The 24685-nt window shown below is 39.8% G+C and overlaps 1 protein-coding gene across 1 annotated transcript in view; it reads right to left on the bottom strand.

Annotated features, from left to right (window-relative positions):
• The window catches only part of LOC134610685 (arf-GAP with SH3 domain, ANK repeat and PH domain-containing protein 3-like), a 208792-nt gene extending 189463 nt beyond the window's left edge, over positions 1 to 19329 (bottom strand). The window contains exons 1-3 of the mRNA XM_063453797.1: positions 18524 to 19329; positions 2886 to 2958; positions 245 to 390 (exon numbers count right to left, since the gene is read on the bottom strand). Of these exons, the coding sequence (XP_063309867.1) occupies positions 245 to 390; positions 2886 to 2958; positions 18524 to 18679 (375 nt within the window). The 5' untranslated portion in view covers positions 18680 to 19329. The remainder of the gene's footprint in view (positions 1 to 244; positions 391 to 2885; positions 2959 to 18523) is intronic.
• Positions 19330 to 24685: the final 5356 nt, after the last annotated feature.

Here is a 24685-nt window from a genome sequence, read left to right as displayed (position 1 = left end):
TTAATCCCTCTCTCTCTCTTTCCGGACATGTTTCACTTTAAGAACTGGTATTTAACTTAATTGGAGCCATATGTGAATAAAATATGCAGTACGCTGTACACTGTTATATGTAGTCAAAGGGATAGAGGGAGGGGAAACAAGAGAGAAAGGGAATTAAAATATGACGGGAAGAGATGGGAAGGATAGTGAAGACTACTAGAGGAAGGGAGAAACAGTGTACCGTAGCCAAAGCACATTGACTCACCATAGTACTGAAGAGTGAACTCAGCTCCCGTGAGAGTACAGATAGATTTAGAAAGCCAGTGGACAGTTCATGGTTGTTCATGGAGAGCTGATTACTGCCCAGAGACTGTAGAGCTTCGATATACCCCTCCTGAGCATCAACATGAGCTGTGGAGGGGGCAACCATGCAAATGAGAGTCACTAATTACATAAAGAATAATACATTCCTGAAAAAAACATGCCATCTCTCCTAAAAAAAATGAGTTAAATATAAAAAAAACAACATTTGTACGTGAGTGCAGCCATATAGTTGTTTTTTTTAGCAGAGTATGTGGTTCTGGTAACTAGCAATAGAGAAGATGTAAAAGCTCCATGAGTTCTGAAACCTATCTCTCACTCTCTCTTAGAGGGCCACACCCCATTCTCACCTTCCAACTCTGCAACTTTCCCACCTTACTCCATGGTGCCCTTCCTTTTGTGTTTTTATACCCCACCTCCTCTAGATTGTACGTTCTTTAAGCAGAGTCCTCATCAGCCTATTATTTCTGTCAAGACTTGTAATAGTTTGTCTCATATGTTAAATCGCGCCACCCCCCCCCCCCCCCAGAATAAAATGGCGCTATATAAATGCCAATAATAATAATAATAAATTGGGAAATATATTTTTCAAGTTTGAAAGGAGTCATTGAAGCAAATGGAAATCCTTCAGGCATCTGATCTGTGAAAATGTAATCAGTTGAAAAAACATAATTCTTTGTGACATAATACTGCTAAACTTTGCAAAAACAAAACTCTTGTCCACACTCGATAGGAAACACCTACACCTATGGATTATGTAAATCCTACAAAACAGCAAATATGGAAAGGGGAAAAAAACAAGAAAAAGAAGGCGCATGTTTACTTACATGCAAAAGCCTGCCATGGGGAGTCAATTGGCCTGAAGCTCACCAGATGCGCTGTATCTGTGATTTGATATATTCATATCTACCACCTGTTCAACTTACTGTGCATTGGCACTCACATTCACACTTGGTGCAAGGTATGTATTTAAATTTCGGATGCAATGCAAAAGTCTATGGGTATAGCTTTACAACCTCTTTTGTTTTTATACAGGCTTCCTCAAACTCCGGCCCTCCAGATTGTGCTGAACTACAACTCCCATGATTCTATGAATGAAATAGATAGGCTGAGACTCATGGGAGTTGTAGTTCAGCAACATCTGGAGGGCCAGAGTTTGGGGAAGCCTGTTTTTATATATTTGATATACAAATGAAATAAGTACGATTTTAAATAATTTTGGGTTAGCATATCATATTCTATTCACCTAATTTAATTGATTTTGCTACACCTTCCGTTTTCATAGTGTTCTGATTTGTGTACCTGCATGTGGGAGGTTTAGGGCATAGGATAGGATTTATATTTAATGTTTTCTGCCTCTCTTCTTCCTCACACTCTTTCTTATTTCTGATTTTGTAGCTCAGTGTACTAGAAACAGGCAAATAAAAAATCTACTGCTCCACTACTACTGAATTCACGTTAAGCCCAAATAGTGTTAATATCCTATGGAATTAATTTCAGCTGAACTCACAAAAAGTATGAGCATTTCTGCAAACTGTGTATATTCTTTCATTCTTTCATTTATAGCTAAAATGCTGAATTTGATGAATAGAATTCTCTAAGATTCATATTAATAGAATAACCGAAAACTGATTAATATCTAAAATGTAGTAATATCAGTAATGCTAGCTGTGGATAGCTTAAAATCGTTTTATAAGTCTCAAATATCTCAAGACGGTGTACCAGTTTTCCTTGTGTGTCTGTAATAATAATTTCTTTAAACAAATTCATCAGCATTCATGTTTCCACTGATGTACATCTTCTTGCTATTCTAAAGCAATGTCTGTCACGTATACAAAATATGTATCTAAGCCCAGGGACGTTTTAGCCGCGAGGCAAACAAGGCATTTGCCTTGGGCAGCATCTTCCAGGGGGCGGCAAAAAAAGTTGCCCCCAAATGCCCAGGGCAAATGTCTTGTTAGCCTTGCAGCTAACTGACAAGCCAGGCAGGCGAGCGGGCGGGTGGCGCTGGCAAGCGAGCACTTTCCCCTGAGCTGTTTGCTCAGCTCCCTCGCGCGCCACAGAGTGATGCAGGGAGTCAGAATATGACGTTATCACTCTGCGGGTGCGATGGAGCTGAGCAGACAGCTCAGGGGAAAGTGCTACCGACCGCCCAGCAGCACCACTAGACCCCAGGGAGAGGGAGAGGGTTATAAAAAAAAAAGTGAGTGTGTTAATGTGAGTGACTGTGTGTGTATGTCTGTTAGTGTGTGTCTGTTAGTGTGTGTGTGTGTGTTAGTGTGTGAGTGTGTGTCTGTTAGTTTGAGTGTGAGTGTGAGTGTGTGTGTCTGTTAGTGAGTGAGTGTGTGTCTGTTAGTGAGTGAGTGTGTGTCTGTTAGTGTGTGTCTGTGTGTGTCTGTTAGTGAGTGTGTGTGTGTGTCTGTTAGTGTGTGTGTGTCTGTCTGTTAGTGAGTGTGTGTTTCTGTTAGTGAGTGTGTGTTTCTGTTAGCGAGTGTATGCGTATCTGGCATTGAATGTGTGTCTGTGTATTTAGAAGGCGGGGAAGGGTTGGGTGGGGGGGGCGCCACAAAATCATATATACTCACAAAGTCCTGATGAGTGTATGGTTCGTATACTCTTGCGGATCTTGTTCAGAACCTGCAGGTTGGTTTCTAAACTCTGAAGAAGACAAACTGGTTAATACGTGCGGAAAACAGGTTGTTTTTGTGAATAACTAAATACCGTATATACTCGAGTATAAGCCGACCCGAATATAAGCCGAGGCCCCTAATTTTACCCCCAAAAACTGGGAAAACTTATTGACTCGAGTATAAGACTAGGGTGGGAAATGCAGCAGCTACTGGTAAATTTCTAAATAAAATTAGATCCTAAAAAAATTAATATTTATTTACAGTGTGTGTATATAATGAATGCAGTGTGTGCGTATGAATGCAGTGTGTGCGTATGAGTGCAGTGCGTATATGAATGCAGTGTGTGAGTGCAGTGCGTGTATGAGTGCAGTGTGTGTGTGTGAGTGCAGTGTGTGTGTGTGTATGCAGTGTGTGAGTGCAGTGTGTGTGCGTATATATTAATTGAATATTTATTTCCCGTGTGTATATAATGAATGCAGTGTGTGTGTGTATGAGTGCAGTGTGTGTGTGAGTGCAGTGTGTGTGAGTGCAGTGTGTGTGAGTGCAGTGTGTGTGAGTGCAGTGTGTGTGAGTGCAGTGTGTGTATATGAATGAAGTGTGAGTTTGTGTGATGCAGTGTGTGTAGTGCAGTGTGTGTATGAATGCAGTGTGTGTATGAATGCAGTGTGTGTATGAGTGCAGTGTGTGTGAGTGCAGTGTGTGTATGAATGCAGTGTGTGTATGAATGCAGTGTGTGTGTATGAGTGCAGTGTGTGTGTGTATGAGTGCAGTGTGTATGAGTGCAGTGTGTGTATGAGTGCAGTGTGTGTATGAGTGCAGTGTGTATGAGTGCAGTGTGTGTATGAGTGCAGTGTGTGTATATGAATGAAGTGTGAGTGTGTGTGATGCAGTGTGTGTGATGCAGTGTGTGTTTGTGTATGTGTTGGTGGGGGTGGGCATTTAATATATTATTAATTATTATTTATTTTTATTTTTTTATATTATTATTTTTTTTTTGGTATTATTATTTATTATTTAATTATTATTATTTTTTTTATTATATATTTTTTTCGTCCCCCCTCCCTGCTTGATACATGGCAGGGAGGGGGGCTCCTTCCCTGGTGGTCCAGTGTCATTGGTAGTTCAGTGGGGGGGAGAGGGGGGCTGGCAGAGCTGTACTTACCTTTCCTGCAGCTCCTGTCAGCTCTCTCCTCCTCCGCGCGGTCTGTGCAGCTCCCTCTGTCAGCTCCCAGTGTAAGTCTCGCGAGAGCCGCGGCTCTCGCGAGACTTACACTGGGAGCTGACCGAGGTGCTGAACGGACGGCGCGGAGGAGGAGAGAGCTGACAGGAGCTGCAGGAAAGGTAAGTACAGCTCTGCCAGCCTCCCTCTCCCCCCAGTCTGTATTATGGCAATGCAAATTGCCATAATACAGACTATGACTCGAGTATAAGCCGAGTTGGGGGTTTTCAGCACAAAAAATGTGCTGAAAAACTCGGCTTATACTCGAGTATATACGGTAATAAAAAAGTGTAAAGAAAATTCACAATGGACGAAATTATGGAATCATTAAATGCCTCTATCACTATGAGGAACAAAGTAGGAGGCTATCAACAGCACTTAGATTACATGAGTGTGTTTCTAATAATTAAAGAGAAACTGTAGCCACTACAACCACTAATTATTATTATTATTATTATTATAATTATTAATGGTATTTATGTAGTGCCAGCATATTCCATAGCGCTTTACAATATTATCATTGACAATAAATGAGACAATTACAAAAACGTACAGTAACACTAGGTTGAAGAGGGTCCTGCTCAAATGAGCTTACAGTCTATAGGAGGTAGGGTGTAAAACAAATCAAGACAGGAGGTGGCAATCAAAAAAGGTGGAGTGAAGACGAGCAGGAGGAGAGAATAGAGCGCAGCCTTTTAGGAGAGAGCAAGGGACAGGCATGTGAGGTAGTGGTTACACTGGGAGTCTGTAAGCTTTCCTAAAGAAATGGGTTTTGAGGCACTTTTTAAATGATTAAAGACTAGGTGAGAGCCTGATGGTGGTAGGCAGGCTATTCCATAGGAAAGAAGCCACCTGCGAGAAGTCCTGCAAGCGTGAGTTGGCCGTATGGGTGCGAGCGGCTGACAGGAGAAGGTAATGTGCAGAGCGGAGAGACCGAGAAGGGGCATACCTATGGATCAGTGAAGAGATATAGGAGGAGCTAGAATTGGTCAGTCCTTTTAGGTCTGGATAATTACCTTGAATTGACTCCTATAGGATACAGGAAGCCAATGTAAGGACTGACAGAGGGGAGAGGTGTGGAAGAGTGACAGGATAGGAAAATCAGTCTAGCTGCAGCATTCATTACTTCCTCTCTTTGAATTGTTTATAGTCCCCTGGCACTGTCCCACCATTCAGTGTTAAACTGCTTAAGAGCAGTTTAACACTAAATAAGTGTCCCTGGCCACCCACAGGCCAGCCCCTTCTGGAGGTGTGGCTAAGTTAGAGATCACACACTTCCTTGAAGTTATACACATTCATTCCGTCAGTTGGATCTTTGATAGGCTAAAAGCAGTCAGCTGACACTCTCAGTTAATCACAGGTGTCCATTGCTGCTCAGGCTAATACTTCCTCATAGCCATACAGCACAGATCGTTAAACAGTAAAACATAAAAACATTCAAACCTGTTTAATGCTAAATTAAATGACAGAATCAGTGGACTCCAGTCATTATAACCAGTTAAATTAAATGGAGCAGACAAAAATTCTACAGTGTCTCTTTAAGAATAAGTAATTAAAAGACATCTTGGTTCCTTAGCATGACAAATATTTTTGACACTGTTTTGTACTGAGTACCCCTCTCAAAATGATATGCAAGCGGCATCTATCATCCTTAAAGGGACACTATAGTTGCCAAAAAAAGTTTAGCTTAATGAAGCAGTTTTGTCTTCAGGTCGTGCCCCTGAGTGTCTCACTGCTCAATTCTCTGCCATTTAGGAGTTAAATCACTTTTGTTTCTGTTTACGCAGCCCTAGTCACACCTCCCTTGGCTGTGATTGACACAGCCGGCATGAAAAAAAATGGTTTCACTTTTAATCAGATTTAACTTATTTTAAAGGTTTTTGTTTCCTGCTCTGTAATTTTAACTTTAATGACATGTATGAGACTCCTGCAAGGTCTAGCAAACTATTAACAGTGCAGCAGATAAGAAATTCTGAATTACACTGAAATTGAAATAACTGAAGTGTAAACATTAGATGACTCTTTACAGGATGTGTTAAGGAAGCCTGTGTCAGTTACATGCAAGGAGGTGTGACTAGGGTGCATAAACACAGTGATTTAACTCCTAAATAGCAGAGAATTGAGCAGTGAGACTGTAGAGACATGACCTATAAACCAGAACTCAATTAAGTTAAAGTTGTTCTGTTGACTCTATTGTCCCTTTAATCTCAAAACTGGGTAAGAGTCTTTAGAAATTATCACCCTGTCTCCTTATAAATGATGACATAAAAAACATAATTACAATTTTGGACAATAGGGTGACTCACATCTTATTTAAACTTATTTGCTCAGATCGGTAGGAAGCCTTTGCAACCCCATGGACCTGATTTATTATGCCACCACAAATGGAATCCCAGCACTCTTACTATCACAAAATGTTGAAAAGGACTTTTGATACAACTGACTGGGTTTTCATGTTTTTGTCTCTTAAGAGTTTGGCTTGTGAGGTCACTTTCTACAAATAATCCAATCTCAGCATCTATCTATACTGATTTTATTTGTATAGATCCTTGATTAAAAATGCCACTACACTTCATTATCAGATTTATACAAGCACATTTCTGCATATGGACGAAATATGTTGATTATAACATAAAATACTAAAAATATAAAGACAAAGAAAGATATGCCATACTTGAATACAATACCAATATCATCACGATAAAGCACATCGTTTCAGAGAAACAGCAATGTTAAAGGATCACTATAGGGTCAGGAACACAAACATGTATTCCTGACCCTATAGCGTTAAAACCACCATCTAGCCCCCCTGGGCTCCTCATGCCTCCATAAATATAGCAAAATCTTACTGTATTCAAGCCTGAAGCTGTAACTCTGCATGCTGTTTGTCTCAGAAAAACAAGCAGTCTGTTGACATCATCAGAAGTGGTAGCCTGATCCAATCCCAGTGCTTCCCCATAGGATTGGCTGAGACTGACAAAGAGGCAGATCAGGGGCAAAGTCAGCATGATTCAAACACAGCCCTGGCCAATCAGCATATCCGCATAGAGAGATGAATTGAATCAATGAATCAATGAATCTCTATGAGGAAAGTTCAGTGTCTGCATGCAGAGGGAGGAGATACTGAATGTTTGGATGCATTTTAGGCAGCCATGACCTAACAGCTATCTGAGGAGTGGCCAGTGAAGTTATCACTAGGCTGTAATGTAAACACTGCATTTTCTCTGAAAAGACAGTGTTTAGAGCAAAAAGCCTGAAGGTAATGATTCTACTCACCAGAACAAATTCAATAAGCTGTAGTTGTTCTGGTGACTATAGTGTCCCTTTAATATTGCAGGGTTAAGACTGCTTCTAGTGGCGGTCTGTCAAAGAGCCACTAAAGGTGCTTCCTTCTGTTTCTGTTTCATAGTTTGACTCTTTGATGCTTTGCATGAGAACATCCAGCTTTTTCAAATCCCCTATAGGAAAGCATTGAATGAAGACCTAATGCACACTCGGCACTTGCCAAGCATGCATGTTAGGTTCCCACCTAAGGAGCAGATTAAGCCAGTGCAGAGGGCCTACTGAGCTAGAATGAAGTTAGTGTTAAAATTAGTTTTGAACTCTTTATTTAAGGAGGGGGGGAGGAGGGAAGGGGGGCAGAACAATATAATGTTAGAAATACAGTTATACACACACACACACAATTAACGTCATTCTAACTGTATTTTAATATATATATATATATATATATATATATATATATATATAATTAATATTAAAATACACTTTTAATAATGATGTATGTGTGTTTATGTACATATAAAAGTACTTAGATCATATATATATTTGAATAATTAAAGGAAATTGGCACAAACCTAGGTATATTTGTCCAAAAGTATTCCTTTATTTAAATACAAAAGAAAACATCAAACAACGCGTTTTGCCGTTGAGTAGCCACTATTCATTTAATCTGCTTCAAGGGCTCTTTTCGTTAATATATATTTTTTGTTTATTTATCTATGTGTATAATCCTTTCTCTTGTTGTTTCATGTAGATTTGTTCTATTTTATTTATGCTTACTTTTATCTATTTGGTTCTATTACATTGTGTGCATCATTTTATCCCTTTTTACCTGTTTACCTTATCTCGTTTATTTAGTTATTCCCCTCCCAATATGGCCACCTTATCCCCCTCTGTATAGATGGTCACCGCCATTTTTCCCATCTTCCATACATTTTCCTCCACCAAGATGGCCGCCGTGGATGTTTTTTTTATTTATTATCTTTAATTATTTAGCCAATTTCTGAACTACATACATACTCCTATATCTTATCCTGTCATCCTCCATCTAAACAATACACTAATCAAATGCTGACAGCTCTATTTTGATGTCGGGCAGTATGATAATTTTGCCGACATCACATACATGATATTGAAAACTACAGCTCCCAGAAGGCTAAGTGGCCGATACTATGACGCTCACATGACGCGGGTCACATGTCCCAGCTTTAGAAGTTGCTATTATACCTAATACACTTCGTTTATACAATATAATCATATTCCTTCACCTCCCATCAAATGATGTATCATATTATATGTATGATTTTCAGATTTTGCACCTTACAAAAAGTGATTGTATTTGATTAGAGAACAGCCCATGACTGATTTTTGGCACCAATTTTAAATTACCATATCCCTATTTAAACCCCATGTAGCCAGGTTGCGTGTTTTTTTTTACCCCATTTTAAAAAGCCACAACGGTGAAACATGTTATTGGATGTATTATTTTCTATTTAAATAAAGGAATTATTTTGGACAAATATATTTTGTGCCAATTTTCTTTAATTATTCAAAAGCAAAAAAAAAATGTTCTTATTTTTTTTATTACCTGGCTTTTTAACCACCACTCTAAAGAAATCCAAGGTGGGGATCATACCATCAGAGCCGATACCACAGAGCAGTCAGCCTGCTCTACGTTGTGTGAGTATATTTTATATATCTTTTACACTTGGTTTTTATCTTATTTAGAGCACTATTGTTGCCCCCCTACTTTTGTTGTTGTTTGAGTTCCAGCTAACCCAAAGACTGAGAATATCTACAGTATATCCCAAAGTAGGGATTGTACTACTACAAGCGCTAGACACTAGAGCTGGCTATAGCTCTGCCAAATGTGAGTGCATTATTATTATTCCACCATAACCACTTTAGACGATACATATTGCACTATTAGGTCTTTTCTCTCTTCTTCTCTCCCTTTCATATGACCGAATATCAGAGAGACTGATTAAAATAGGATACCATTCCCAAGCTTTAAGAATTCACATCTCCCGTTGAATATACTATAAAGACACCATCTGGTGTGAACCTAAAAGTTTTCTTTTATACCTCTGGACTTCCTGTCACTGACTATATTCCATTACTCCGTGTGACGCAGCCCCTATTTATCTTTGTAGATTTCTGTTTTTTGTTCAAAGGATCAGAGGGATCCCCTTTGTTGTGGGTGCTGCCTACCCATTGATATATTAGCGCTGATCCATTTCTTGTGTACTTGTAGGATTAAGATTAGTATTGCGGTTACAATTAGGGTTAGTAGTAGAATTATAATATTGATTGGATTAAATTGAGGTTTATTATTAGATGTAGGGTTAGAGTTAGGATTAGGATTTGGTTTAGGACTAGGGCTTGGTTAAGAATTAAGGATTTAGACTGGGATTAAGTTTAAGATTATGACTGTTACAACATGTATACAAATGGGGTATGGTTGTACTCAGGTGACATTACTGAGTATATATATATATTTTTTTTTATTACAGTGGGACACATGAGTTTTAAAAAATAAGAAAAAAAACAATGCTTAAATAAAAATTGACAAATAAAAATTAATACAACAGTGAAAAAAATGGCACTTCTATAAAGCTAAAAATATATAATGTAATGGTGTCTACCTTAGCAAACATTATGCATCAAATATGTGAGCTACTACAATCCCTTAAATGCATAATAAACACACCCCCCCGCCCCCCCCCCCCCCCCCCCCACCCCGTCTTGTCTGTCCTCCAAGCTATGACCCAGGAAGGATCTCTAACAGCTATCTGAGGAGTGGCCAGTGAAGTTATCACTAGGCTGTAATGTAAACACTAAATTTTCTCTGAAAAGACAGTGTTTACAGCAAAAAGCCTGAAGGTAATGATTCTACTCATCAGAACAAATTCAATATGCTGTAGTTGTTCTGGTGACTATAGTGTCCCTTTAAATGTTTCTATCATATCTCCCCATCTCGTCTTTCCTCCAAGCTACACATGTTAAGTTCCTTTAACCTTTCCTGGTAAGTTTTATCCTGCAATCTATAAACCAGTTAGTAGTACTTCTCTGAACTCTCTCTAAAGGCAGGAATTTTAAATAACTATTTCTCCTCCATATATATATATATATTAAGGAAGAACCCATGGCAATAGATGTGTAAATGATTGCTACTAAAAACTTGCAGAATAATTGTAATTGGTTATCTCAAGACAAGGTGCTGCAGCAACTAAAGAAAGTTAATATAAACAAAGCTCCAGGGCCTGACGGTATCCATCCACGAGTACTTAAAGGGACACTATAGTCACCTGAACAACTTTAGCTTAATGAAGCAGTTTTGGTGTATAGAACATGCCCCTGCAGCATCACTGCTCAATCCTCTGCCATTTAGGAGTTAAATCCCTTTGTTTATGAACCCTAGTCACACCTCCCTGCATGTGACTTGCACAGTCTTCCATAAACACTTCCTGTAAAGAGAGCCCTATTTAGGCTTTCTTTATTGCAAGTTCTGTTTGATTTAGATTTTCTTATCCCCTGCTATGTTAATAGCTTGCTAGACCTTGCAAGAGCCTCCTGTATGTGATTAAAGTTCGATTTAGAGAGTGAGATACAATTATTTAAGGTAAATTACATCTGTTTGAAAGTGAAACCAGTTTTTTTTTTCATGCAGGCTCTGTCAATCATAGCCAGGGGAGGTGTGGCTAGGGCTGCATAAACAGAAACAAAGTGATTTAACTCCTAAATGACAGTGAATTGAGCAGTGAAATTGCAGGGGAATGATCTATACACTAACACTGCTTTATTTAGCTAAAGTAATTTAGGTGACTATAGTGCCCCTTAAGGAACTAAGTGTAGAAATCAGTGAACCTCTGTTTTTAATCTTTCAAGATTCTTTTCTTTCAGGAAGTGTTCCGGAGGATTGGAGGAAGGCAGATGTGGTTCCTATATTCAAAAAGGGTTCAAAATCCTTGCCTGGAAATTATAGACCTGTGAGCTTAACTTCTGTAACGTGGAGGGATAATATTCAAGAATTCCTTGAGGAGAACATGGTTAGCAGCAAAAATCTGCACAGGTCATGTCAAACTAACTTGATTGCGTTCTACGAAGAAATAAGTAGAAGTATAGATCAGGGTGTTGCAGTGAATGTGATCTATTTGGATTTTGCCAAGGCATTTGATACAGTTCCACACAATAGATTCGTGTTCTCTGTAAATCAGGACAAATAAATGAATTCATTTTAAATTACTCTCCGTACGCTGCACTAATTATACACACATTTTTACTGCCAAAACTGTTTATAACATGTGCTTTTTGTTGTTGGTTTTTTTACAATTTTGTTTAATTTTTGTATTATAAATGAGAAGAATGTGACAGTAACTTAAAGTCATTTCTGTCCTTTAACAAAGATATTTAATATGTATTGGGGGCCCTTAAATTACAGTGCAACAAACCTATTGTTCAAATTCAAGGTTTGTTTTATATCAGAACATGGACAAATGTCTCTGTCCTTAAGGGCTAAAAAAACATGTGTAACATACGTAATCATTGTGTGAAGATGGCCCTGTCCAAACGAGAACCTAATCGTTTTATCTCTTGTCAATGCAAAGAAAGTCATAACGTGGAACCACAAAGTGCTGAGTGATGTGTTGCTAGGAGAATAGCAAAATTCTCACTAAGCATAGGTGAGTTCAATAACTTTAAGGTCAGTTTGTTGACCATCTTAAGAAATCTGTGGTGACAGAATTTTTTTTTCTTAAAATAAATAACAGCATTACAAGGGTATAAAACAGTGAGTGTAAATAAGGTTTGGATATGGAAACAAAGCAAAGTGTGAATGATTAGGAAAATGTTAGAGGGAATGTGATAAGTGAAATAAAGGTTTTAAACAAAATGGATGCTTGCGGTTATGCCGCCTGGAGCGATATTTGGCCGCGTTAAAAAACGCTTGTGCTGTGCTCCTGCGAGGCAAACACGTTTTAGCCAATCAGGTGATCAGGACAGCCGTGCAGCTCGCGGCAGCCCTGATCACCTCAGATTTTAAAATGGCAACGTTGATGGAGGACTGTGTCTGCCACAAATATGAGTTTCTGTGTCTGCCACAAATATGGTGGATGTCTCTCCTAGAGACAGCCCCATCAACGTTAGAAGGCTCCATAATTAGCCTTCCTTGCCAGGGACCTATCCTCTTCATCTTCTGAGGAGGATATAGTCCCAGTTAGTAAAAGAAAAAAGAAGGCTTGCCTTTCCTCTTCAAGTTCTGAGGATGAACTTGATTTTGGTCCCTCTTCCCCTCATTCTTGTTTGAGTAGTCGACGTTTTAAAGGGACAGTACCTCCAAAAGCAAAACGTGTTTTTCCCTCATTTGAGGTTTCAAAGCAGTTTTCACACAAAAGGCACAAGACTCGCTTAAGTGCTGTCAGTCCCTCACCATCCACCTCAAGAGCATTTGCTCATTCATCCTCCCTAAGCCGGTCCTGCTCCAGACAGGGATCGCTGGAGATTGATTGGGAGTGCGAGGAGGTGGTTCGCTCTGCAACTTCCAATGAACGAGGGAAGTTGTGCAACATTGAAATGGACAGAGTGAGCCTTTTAGGTAAAGTGCTCCCTTCAAAATTATTCCATTCAAGATGGGCCATCGAACAAGAATCAGAAGTCAGAGATTTTGCCAAATTAGCTGTCAGATCACCGCTAGTTAAAGAGGATGATCTCCTCCTTAGACATTAAATTGGTATCCCTGACATTCAGGCACTAATGGCCCCTGAAATTGATCCAGCACTGTTATTTATTACAGGAAACAGTGTTTCTGCAGATCCCATGGATCAGACATTTCGCAATGTACAATTTAAAATTGTGGATGCTGTTGGTCCCCTGCTGCTTATGTTGGATAAAGCAGAGAAGGAAGGATCCTCTCATAACCCTTCCCTACCAGCTTTACTGGCATCTAAGATGGCACTTCTAAAAGCTTCCAGTAGAGCGGTGCTTATTAACTTATTAACTTCAACTATATTTCTAACATTCGCAGAACCCGCTGGCTGCATGCAGCAGGGATGTTTGATTTAGCACCTAAATCACATGAATTCCCTAATTTTGAAACTTTCTATTTGGCCCCTCTTTTATACAAGAAGTGAAAGGACGATAGAGCTAGGAGATCTTTCTCTGATTTAAAGAAGAGCTTTCCAAGCTACAAGAAGCCCTTTTGGACCGAGCTTTCCTACAGGGCTACAGGTTCGTCCCGGGAAGTTACTCAGCATGCCCACTTTCGTCACCATGGGAGAAAGTCAAGACCCCCAGGCAGTAGCAGAGGAGCCCATGCAAGGTGGGACTCATCAGGAAACCGAAGACCCATGCAGTCAAGTAAGTGGTTTACCTCACATCACTCAAAATTGGTCAGATATAACCTCAGACAAATGGATGCTTCAGATTTTCAAAAGGGGTTTACAACTCATTCAGTTTCCTTTCCAGAGTCAAGCTCTGGGCAGAGAGGCAAATCCAGTCCTAGATTCCTCTCTTTTCCCAGGCATTAGCTCAGGGAAAAATAGAATTGGCAGATTTGTCAATTTCAGGTTGGATCAGTCCCTTGTTCCCTATTCCAAAATCAGACAGCACGTGGAGACCAGTACTAAACGTCAAGGCTTTGAATGCTTTCCTGAAGATGAAAAGATTCAGGATGGAAGGTTTAACAGACCTCCCAGGCCTAGTGCAGAAAAATGTCTTCTGCATAAAATTAGACCTCAAAGATGCTTTCCATTCAGTTCCTATCGCTATGAAACACAGGTGCTTTCTCAGATTCCGCTGGAAGGAACAGATATATCACTGGACTGTAATGGTGTTTGGCCTATCCAATGCACCTTACACATTTTCCAGGATAAAGAAAGCTATTATATCCCACGTCATGCAAGGAGGATTTTTATACCTTTATTACTTAGATGACATCCTGTTGTTGAATCCAGAGGTAGAGATTACCTAATTTCCTTATTACAGGATCTTATTGTAAATCTGCAAAAAAACATACCAGTCCCTACTCAGAATATCCTATTTTGGGGTTTCATGCTGAACACTACGGATATGACCTTGGGTGTTCCCAGAGACAAACGAGAAAAAATTCTAGCTCAGTTAACTTCAGCTCCTTTAAAACACAGATGGTCCCTAAGAGAAATAGCAAAGATGAAGTCAGCTGTTTCTAGGAAACCAACTGACACGAGGTGGCCAGTGGAGGTCAAGGGTGGTCCTTCCCACGAGTGTCAGAAAAGAGCTAAATAAGATATTGGAAGAGGCAAGTCCACTTCCACGCCCCCTTCTGGAAGGGCCCTTCGAGTTAACCTTGATCACAGATGCTTCTACCAAGGGATGGGGTGGTTTCTCTGTCCAAGGCACGATAAGAGGAGTTTAGTCAGTTCAAGAAAGGCTTCTCCACATAAACTTACTAGAGTTGAGAGCAATCAGATAAGCTCTCCAATGCCTCGAGGCAAACGAACTGGCGGATTCCCTGTCCCGCCAGCGTTTGTCCCTTGCTACAGTCCAGTTAAAGAGTGCCTTATTTCAGCTGATAGAGAGCAGATTGGGCAAGAGACAGATAGATCTTTTCGGTCTCATACCTCGGCTCAGACTCCCAAATTTGTAACCCGGACTTGGGCAAAAGGAGCTTGGAAGATGGATGCGATGTCCTTGCAATGGACAGACATTCCAGGCCTTTACACTTTTCCCCCTCCATCAATTCTGATGAAGGTGTTAGAGAAACTTTGCAGGGACAGGGTGCCCAATCTGGTTTTAGTGTACCCAATTTGGACCTCCAGACCATGGTACCCCCTGATCCAACCTCTAGTCAGGGGACCAAAGGTTCCATTAGTCTGGACAGTTTCTCTAAAACTGCTATGTTTACAGTAGAAATGGTAGATGGACCTGGCACCCAGACCACTTCATTAAGCTGAAGTGTTCTGGGTGCCTATAGTGGTCCTTTAACCCAGCTAAATATTGCCGAACCATGGTTGTCTCAAACTCCAGGGGGATTTCATGGCATCCTTAAAGGGAGACAGAAGACTTCCCATATTTTCACGGGTCCTGTAGAACTAGATTTGGTGCAGGATTCTGCTGAGCCGAGTTTATGCTTAGTTAATTTGTTAAATTCATACTTGAATCTTTCTGCCCCAGTCAGACAAGACTTTACGCAATTACTTATCACTTCCAGAAAACCTTTTCGGCCAGCTAAGGGTAACACAATCAGGGGTTGGATACTGTCCGCTATGTCTGCAGCCGGTATTGATGTCACAGTTTTTAAGGGTCATTCTATCAGAGGGGCTTCAACTTCAAAAGCAGTCCTTCCTGTTCCTATTATCCTTAAAGCTGCAAGATGGTCTTCCAGTAAGACTTTCGTTAAGTTTTACTGGAGGCCATCTGAAGTTGAACGTTTACAGTTCCTTAGGACCACAACCAGGTGCGTGCTATTCAACCCACTAGCTTTGCTAGGTGGTTATGCCTCCCGGAGGGACAAAATAGAGTTTGTAGGAATCGATGACCTTTCTTTGTCCTAGGTATAAGCATAACCACCCAGCAAAGCACCCAGCCCTCCCACCCCAGGTTTATTTGTATTGCCTGGTGGTGGCAGGGTATTTCTCTGGTTTGGGAATCTTCTAATTAAAGTAATTTTGTGTGTTTGTTTTCTTTTTCAGAGGGACAAAGGTTTAAAGAGGGACAAAGGTTTAAAAATAATATCAGGAAGTATTACTTTACTGAGAGGGTAGTGGATGCATGGAATAGCCTTCCAGCTGAAGTGGTAGAGGTTAACACAGTAAAGGAGTTTAAGCATGCGTGGGATATGCATAAGGCTATCCTAACTATAAGATAAGACCAGGGACTAATGAAAGTATTTAGAAAACTGGGCAGACTAGATGGGTTCTTATCTGCCATCACATTCTATGTTTCTATGTTTCTATGTTATATATTTATATTTATTCTGTTTATCTTTACAGATTACAACCAGCTACCCAGACAGGATTGGTTGAGTAAATAAATCATTGTTTGTTACCCTCCTTACTTTGACAGTGGTGCTCTTCTCCTTTATTATGTTTAGTACCGTGTACATTGATATCTATCCTACATTAGGGGGTTCTTTGTCTCTGGATGAGTTAACCATCTGCAGTATCCCGATTTTAAAATCTGAGGTGATCAGGGCTGCCGTGAGCTGCACGGCTGTCCTGATCACCTGATTGGCTAAAACACTGTTGTTGTGCAGGAGCACAAGCATTTTTTAGCGTGGCAAAATATTTCTCCAGGAGGCTGCCACATACCCACTAGCTTTGCTAGGTGGTTATGCTTATCCCTAGGACAAAGAAAGTTTGCAGGTCTTTGATTCCTGCAGACTCTATTAGTAATAACAGTAAGCAGGATGAAAAGGAGAATGAGAGTTAATACAGAGAAGGCAAAGAGAGACTGTAATTAAGTGACAGGGAGAAGGTAAACAGTAAAACAAAAGAGCAGATGAGAAATCTAAAAAACGTATAAGGAAAATTCAAGAATGTAAAGCTAAAATTATAAGAGTGATGAGGTGATGGTGGAGAGATTGATGAATGTGAGGCTGTTGTACACGGCTAAAAAAAATCATAAAATATGGAATGAGAAGAAAGATGAAGGACGAAATAAGATAAAATATGATGTATTTGATGATCGGGAAAAGGCAATGATATAGGAGGTAGTAATGTAATGAATACGAGCAGGGGAAATAAAATTAATGAAATAAAAAAAAGTAGGCCACAAGTTGAATTGGGAATATTTTCCAGTTTTTCAATTATGCTGACCTAAAATTTGCTATTCTGTTTTACGTTCACCACAATTTACTTTTTGGTATATCAACCCACATTGTGTTCCACATGGAGACAATAATTGCAATACATCAGTGACCTGATATTTTCCATGCCAATCACAAATATGATACCCCACTTTCTTGCTTTCATGGATACATTTTTCAGTTTGTTAAAAACAGAACACTAATATTTCCAGAAAGAATTATAAAGGATGAGATATTACGGTGCTTTCGATCAGTGCTCTCTATAAAGCTTTCCTCCTAATTCACCAACAAAATATCTCAACTGGTACTGGTACAGACCTCACAACTGAACTTATATTTGCTTCAGCAGAAGGAATATGATAGAATGGCAAGTTCCTTGCATGAGTCCTGTGGGTAAGTTTGATGATTTTTTTTTTTTGTTAGAAAGAACAGAAAGGGTAATTAAATGAAGTTAGTCAACAGGACTGAACGGCATTATTTACAAAGAAGCAGGGAACTAATGACAAAATGTATAGGAAGGAGGAGGGAAGGGGCTGGAAAACAGAAGGTGAGGATATTTTATGACTGCTGGAATGCGGAAATAAAATTAATTTGGATTGCCTCTTGTCTACACACCCCTTCTTCTCTTTGAAGTCAACCCACAGCGCCTTTACCACAATAGCAAAAAACTATACACAATGCAGTAATAAAATGTTTATGACAATAACATAAAGACAAATAGGAATGTGTCAAGGTGATTTAATATACTGGTAATAAAGTAATTATAGCTTTACTAAGGTCATTTATGTAAAATGTAAAAATCCGTATCTAAATGTTCAAATGCATATTTATGTTATCTTTGATATGTATTTACTATGATGTAAATACATGTAAATATAAATACCAGGTAATTTGGGTTTTAGGGTGCTATCTGTTTGTGTGTCTTACTTGGATCATAAATTTCAGTTTGTACAAGGCCATTGCTACCTCTTGGTCATGTACATCAGATGTGTCTTGAAATTATAGCTCTTGTACACTTGGTGTACATTTTGGCATAATATGTTTACACTTTATAAATAACAGTAATTACACACGGCAAATAATCGACAAACTCTAATAATAGACAAACTTTTAAATAAAGATGTATTTAAACACTATGCATGCACTTCATAAATATTACCACCTGGACACGTTACAGGAATATACATACGCATGTGTGATGATTTAAGTAGTATACATATAGTTTTATCATTAACAGAGGCAGAATGGACTAAAATGTGACAGTGTAACATGCACTCATATACACATACTGTGTTTGCCCTTTGTACCCACCTCCTCTAAGGCACTGATTCCATTCCTGCACCTCTGGACCTTGGAAATGAAGTTGGGGGATGGAGGAGAAAGGGGGGTCTCAGATATCATCTCCAAATACATCGACAAAGGTGTCGAATCTGGCATGGTGCTGAAGGCAAATTCTTCCCTCATCATGTTAATCCAGTCAGCAGTCAGTGCGCTCCAACATTGAGAAAAACTTCCTTTAAAATGACTGAATTAGAACTCCTGCTTGCTCTTTGCTCAGTGGATTACCTTAAAAGTTAATAGCAACTCTTTACCTCGATATAGTGCTAAGCAGCAGCCTCGATCAACTGCAAGTTTCTTAGAACAGATGTAACCCGATCCGTATTGAAATTTCTGGATTGAGGTCAAGGTTTACCTTTGGGTGGTCTTTATAGATATTCAAGGGCTGAGTATTCCCCTTAACTCTTTAGTGACATCAATATATGTATGCTTTTAGTACATGCATGTGACTTGTGTATTGTGATTTTAAAAAGAAAAGGCACGTTGCTTTATTTGCTAATGCACCTTATGGAGCCCTAGCCTAGAACTAATAGTTTTGTGTAGCTTCTATATCTAGATTGAAGTATGGCTTAAATAAGAAAGAAAACGTTCTACCTCCAGATTAGCCTGGAGTCATTTTTAAACTCTTTAAAGCCTCTTTTTGAGTTTACAGGAAAGTATACTCAGTGGTTGTATCACTCCCTTTCTGGATTTGGATCAGGAGACTGTCCTTTGGATCTGAAACGTTGTGGAAAGTCGTCCCTCATTGATTCGGGTTTTCTTTAAGGTTCTATTTGTTCTTTAAGAAGAAGGGGGGGGACATTCTCCAGTTGTGGATTAGCTGCATGCCTTTCGGATTGATTTTCAGATTCTCTAACAGTGGGCAGAGATGTCCCTCCTCTCTCTCTCCACCCCTTGACTATCCCAGTCACGTGACCAGACAGACAGCCAGAAGCCGAGATTGGCAATTGGTGTTCTGAAGGCAGACCTGGAGTCTGTGCTTGATCCCACAAGGTGTCACCCAGACACACAAACATAAAGAGACATGGGAAAAGAGGTTGTCTTTCTTACAGTAAACATTCCGACAGCGACAATGTAGCTCTCTTGATCTTTACAGTGGGTAACGGAAGGGATTAATATGGAGTTATTGTTTTGCTAAAGGCGAGACGAACCACATATACGATAGATAGATACATCCATACATGCATACAGTTGTGCTCAAATGTTTACATACCCTGGCAGAAATTGTAAAATTTTGCCATTGATTTTGAAAACCTGACTGATAATGCAAAAAAAATGTGTTTTACTGAAGGATAGTGCTCAAATGAAGCCATGTATTATCACATAGTTGTTTGGCTCTTTTTAAAATTATAATGATAACAGAAATCACCCAGATGGCCCAGATCAAAATTACATACCCTTGAATGTTTGGCCTTTTAACCCCTTAGTGACCAGACCATTTTTCAATTTTCTTACCGTTTAGCTTTTCCTCTTACTCATTTACTGGGTCTGGTCTTTTGGGTCATCATTTTTTTGTGTTATTTTTCTCTTACATTGTACTTTAGACATGGATTTGCAGTTCCTGTTATGTGTTACTGACAAAATACACCCCAATATGTGTAGAGCAACATCTCCCTAGTACAACAGTGCCCCGAATGTACAGGTTTTATGGGTTTTTGCAAGTGTACAGGAGTCAAATGTAGGGCTTTCCCCTTTTCCATGTTTGCACATTGAAATTTGCCAGATTGGTTTGCTGGGCCTATGTTGCCTTTGAGACCGTATAGCAGCCCAGGAATGAAAATTAACCCCATCATGGCATACCATTTGTAAAAGTAGACAACCCACGGTATTCAAAATCGGGTATGTCCAGTCTTTTGTAGTAGCCACTTAGCCACAAACGCTTGTCAAAGTTAGTGTTCATAGTTGTTTTTTTGCATTTTGTTTTACACAAAAACTGCACTTTTACTGGTGATTTCATCGTCATGATATGTTTTTCTGTTGTAAACACTCGTATGTGGTCAGCGAAGTCTCCCGAGTATAACAATTCCCCCGTGTACAGGTTTTATGGTGTTTTGGAAAGTTACAGGGTCAATATAGAATATAGAGCTTACCCAATTCAGTTTGCCAGATTGGTATGCTGGATCTGTGTTGCCTTTTGAGACCATATGGTAGCCCAGGAATATGAAATAACCCCATCATGGTATACCATTTGCAAATGTAGACAACCCAGGGTATTCCAAATGGGGTATTTCCAGTCTTTTGTAGTAGCCACTTAGTCACAAACAGTGGCCAAAGTTTGCATTTTATTTGTTTTTTCTAAAACAACATTTTTGATTTATATTAATTAATTCTATATATATATATATATATATATATATATATATATATATATATATTACGTGTATGTGTTTGTGTGTATGTGTATATACAGTTGCAAGAAAAAAGTATGTGAACCCTTTGGAATGATATGGATTTCTGCACAAATTGGTCATAAAATCTGATCTGATCATCATCTAAGTCACAACAATAGACAATCACAGTCTTCTTCAGGACCGAGGATGGTTCAGGACCGTCATCGGCCTTTTTGCGTTGCCGACCAGTGACGGTCCTGAACCGTCCTAATAGGGATCGACCGATTATCGGTTTTACCGATATAATCGTCCGATATTCGGTATTTTCGGCAATAACGGTATCGGCCAATATAGATACCGATATTGCCGATAATGCCTCCTAGGACCGCCAGGCTCATTACAAGCCCACTTACTCACCTCCCTGCAGCTCCTCCAGCTCCCCAGTGTAACTATCGCGAGACCCGTGGCCATCAGAGCGTTGCCATGGGTTACCATGGCAACGCTCCGCGCGGCACGCTGGCCGCAAGAGTTGCACTGGGGAGCTGGAGGAGCTGCAGGGAGTTGAGTAAGTGCTTGCTGCCCACCCCCCCACAGCTCAGCCCATGCCGCTGGACCACCAGGGATTGCTATATCCCCCCTCCCAGGCCAAGTATGAAACAGGGAGGGGGGACAACAAAAAATAATAAAATATAAAAATACAAAAAATAATTTAATAAAAAATGCCCCCTCACACACACACTCCATTATATACACATACACTACACAAACACACTGTGTATATAATGCAGTGTGTGTATATAATGCTGTGTGTATATAATGCAGTGTGTTTGTATAGTGTGTTTATATAATGCAGTGTGTGTATATAATGCCGTGTGTTTGTGTAGTGTGTGTATATAATTCAGTGTGTTTGTATAGTGTGTGTATATAAAGCAGTGTGTTTGTATAGTGTGTGTATATAAAGCAGTGTGTTTGTGTAGTGTTTGTTTGTATAGTGTGTGTATATAATGCAGTGTGTTTGTATAGTGTGTTTATATAATGCACACTGCACAAACACTGCATTATATACACACACTGCATTATATACACACACTACACAAACACACTGCATTATATACACACACTGCATTATATACACACACTACACAAACACACTGCATTATATACACACACTACACAAACACACTGCATTATATACACACACTGCATTATATAAACACACTATACAAACACACTGCATTATATACACACACTACACAAACACCCTGTGTATATAATGCAGTGTGTTTGCATAGTGTGTGTGTATATAATGCAGTGTGTTTGTGTAGTGTGTTTATATAATGCACACTACACAAGCATGCTGCATTATATACACACACTATACAAACACACACACTCTGCATTATATACACACACTACATTCACTATACACACATTACACAAACACACACACACTCTGCATTCATTATATACACACACTACACAAACACACACACTTTGCATTTAGTATATACAGCATTCACTTCACGCACACTACCCACACACTCTGCTTTCTCTATAGACACACTACACTAATACACACTGCATCCACTACACACACTAGACAAATACACACTGCATCCACTACACAAACACACATTGCATCCACAACACACACACTGCATCCACAACACACACTGCATCCACAACACACACACACTACACAACACACACACACTACACAAACACACACAGCTCCCCTGTCTAAACACACTGCATCCACTACACGTGGCATGTATATTTTGTGCATTTACCTTTAGAAATAGTTTTTATTTTCCAAAATGGTAAATGTACAGAATATCTGCAAATTATATCGGCTATCGGCCTGAAAGTTCACAGAATATCGGTATCGGTATCGGTATTTTAATAATAATTCAATTAAATAATAAATAATAATAAAAAAATATATAATAATATTAAAAAATTAAAAAATAATTAATAAAATAATTAATAATATATCAAAATGCCCACCCCCACCAACACATACACAAACACACACTGCATCACACACACTCACACTTCATTCATATACACACACTGCACTCACACATACACTGCACTCACACACACACTGCACTCATACACACACACTGCACTCACACACACTGCACTCACACACACACTGCACTCACACACACACTGCACTCACACACACTGCACTCACACACACACTGCACTCACACACACACTGCACTCATACACACACACTGCACTCATACACACACACTGCATTCATACACGCACTGCACTCATACACTGCACTCATACGCACACACTGCACTCATACGCACACACTGCATTCATTATATACACACACTGTAAATAAATATTCAATTAATATAATTTTTTTAGGATCTAATTTTATTTAGAAATTTACCAGTAGCTGCTGCATTTCCCGCCCTAGTCTTATACTCGAGTCAATACGTTTTCCCAGTTTTTTGGGGTAAAATTAGGGGCCTCGGCTTATATTCGGGTCGGCTTATACTCGAGTATATACGGTATGCCCATATACAAAATTACATAAATAAATATATAAATATGCATATATATTTAAATTCTACGTGTGTATTTATGTAATATTTTTACATAATTAAGACATTTTATTGATTGCAATTTGAGGGACCTGCCTGCCAACCCAAGCCGAAAGTCCAGATAATTGAATTTGCTAGCACTATATTTTACCCTGTAACTTTCTATGACACCCTAAAACCTGTACATGGGGGGTACTGTTTTACTCGAAAGACTTCGCTGAACACAAATATTAATGGTTCAAAACAGTAAAACATATCACAGCGATGATATTGTCAGTGAAAGTGACTTTTTTTTGCATTTTTCACACACAAACAGCAGTTTTACTGATGATATAATTGTTGTGATACATTTTCCTGTTTTGAAACACTAATATTTGTGTTCAGCAAAGTCTCCCGAGTATAACAGTACCCCCCATGTACAGGTTTTATACATAGGCGTGCGCAGCCTATTGCATTAGGGTGTGCACCCTAAAGCACAAACACACGGCGCATGTGTATATATGTAATATATATTTATATATATATATATACATACATACATACACACATATACACACACACACATACACTGCTGTGTATGTGTGTGCTGCTCGTGTGCTGTGTGAGGGTGGTGTGAGGGTGCTGGTAGTGTTCTATGTGGGTGAGGGTGTTTGTGTGTGTGTTTATTAGGGTCCTGTTACTGTGCTGTGTGAGGGTGCTGTGTGTGTGAGGGTGCTGTTTGTGTGATGTGTGCGTGTGATGGTGTCGTTTGTGTGATGTGTGTGGGTGTCGTGTATTTGTGAGGGTGCTGTTTGTGTGTGTTTGTGAGGGTGCTGTTAGTGTGCTGTGTGTGAGGGTGTTGTGTGTTTGTGAGGGTGCGGTTAGTGTACTGTGTGTGTGAGCGTGCGGGCTGTATGTTTGGAGGGATTGTGGAGGTGGGGGCAGATTAGTAAATATCCCCCCTCCCTACCTTATATAGGGAGGGGGGATCCTTGCTGCCATGTGCCATCCCTGGTGGTCCAGTGGAGAGTGAACTCTAGCCTGCGGGGCTAGAGTTAACTCTCGCGAGATCTGAGTGTTGCCGTGGCAATTCTCAGATCTCGTGAGAGGAACCTGGCGGAGCTGCTGTCTAGAGCTCCCCGGGTCCTCTACTGCCTCCCTCCATGTTGCTGTGGGCTGGTGAGGTAGATCTTTGATCTCCCCGCCAGCCCATGGAGGCTTAGAGCAGAGCCGGCACTCAGATAGCGCCGACTCTGCGT

This window comes from Pelobates fuscus, chromosome 1 (assembly GCF_036172605.1).
Source record: "Pelobates fuscus isolate aPelFus1 chromosome 1, aPelFus1.pri, whole genome shotgun sequence".
Classification (NCBI taxonomy): domain Eukaryota; kingdom Metazoa; phylum Chordata; class Amphibia; order Anura; family Pelobatidae; genus Pelobates; species Pelobates fuscus.
Note: the sequence above shows the minus strand (reverse complement) of the source record. Positions and strands in the feature narration are given on the sequence as shown.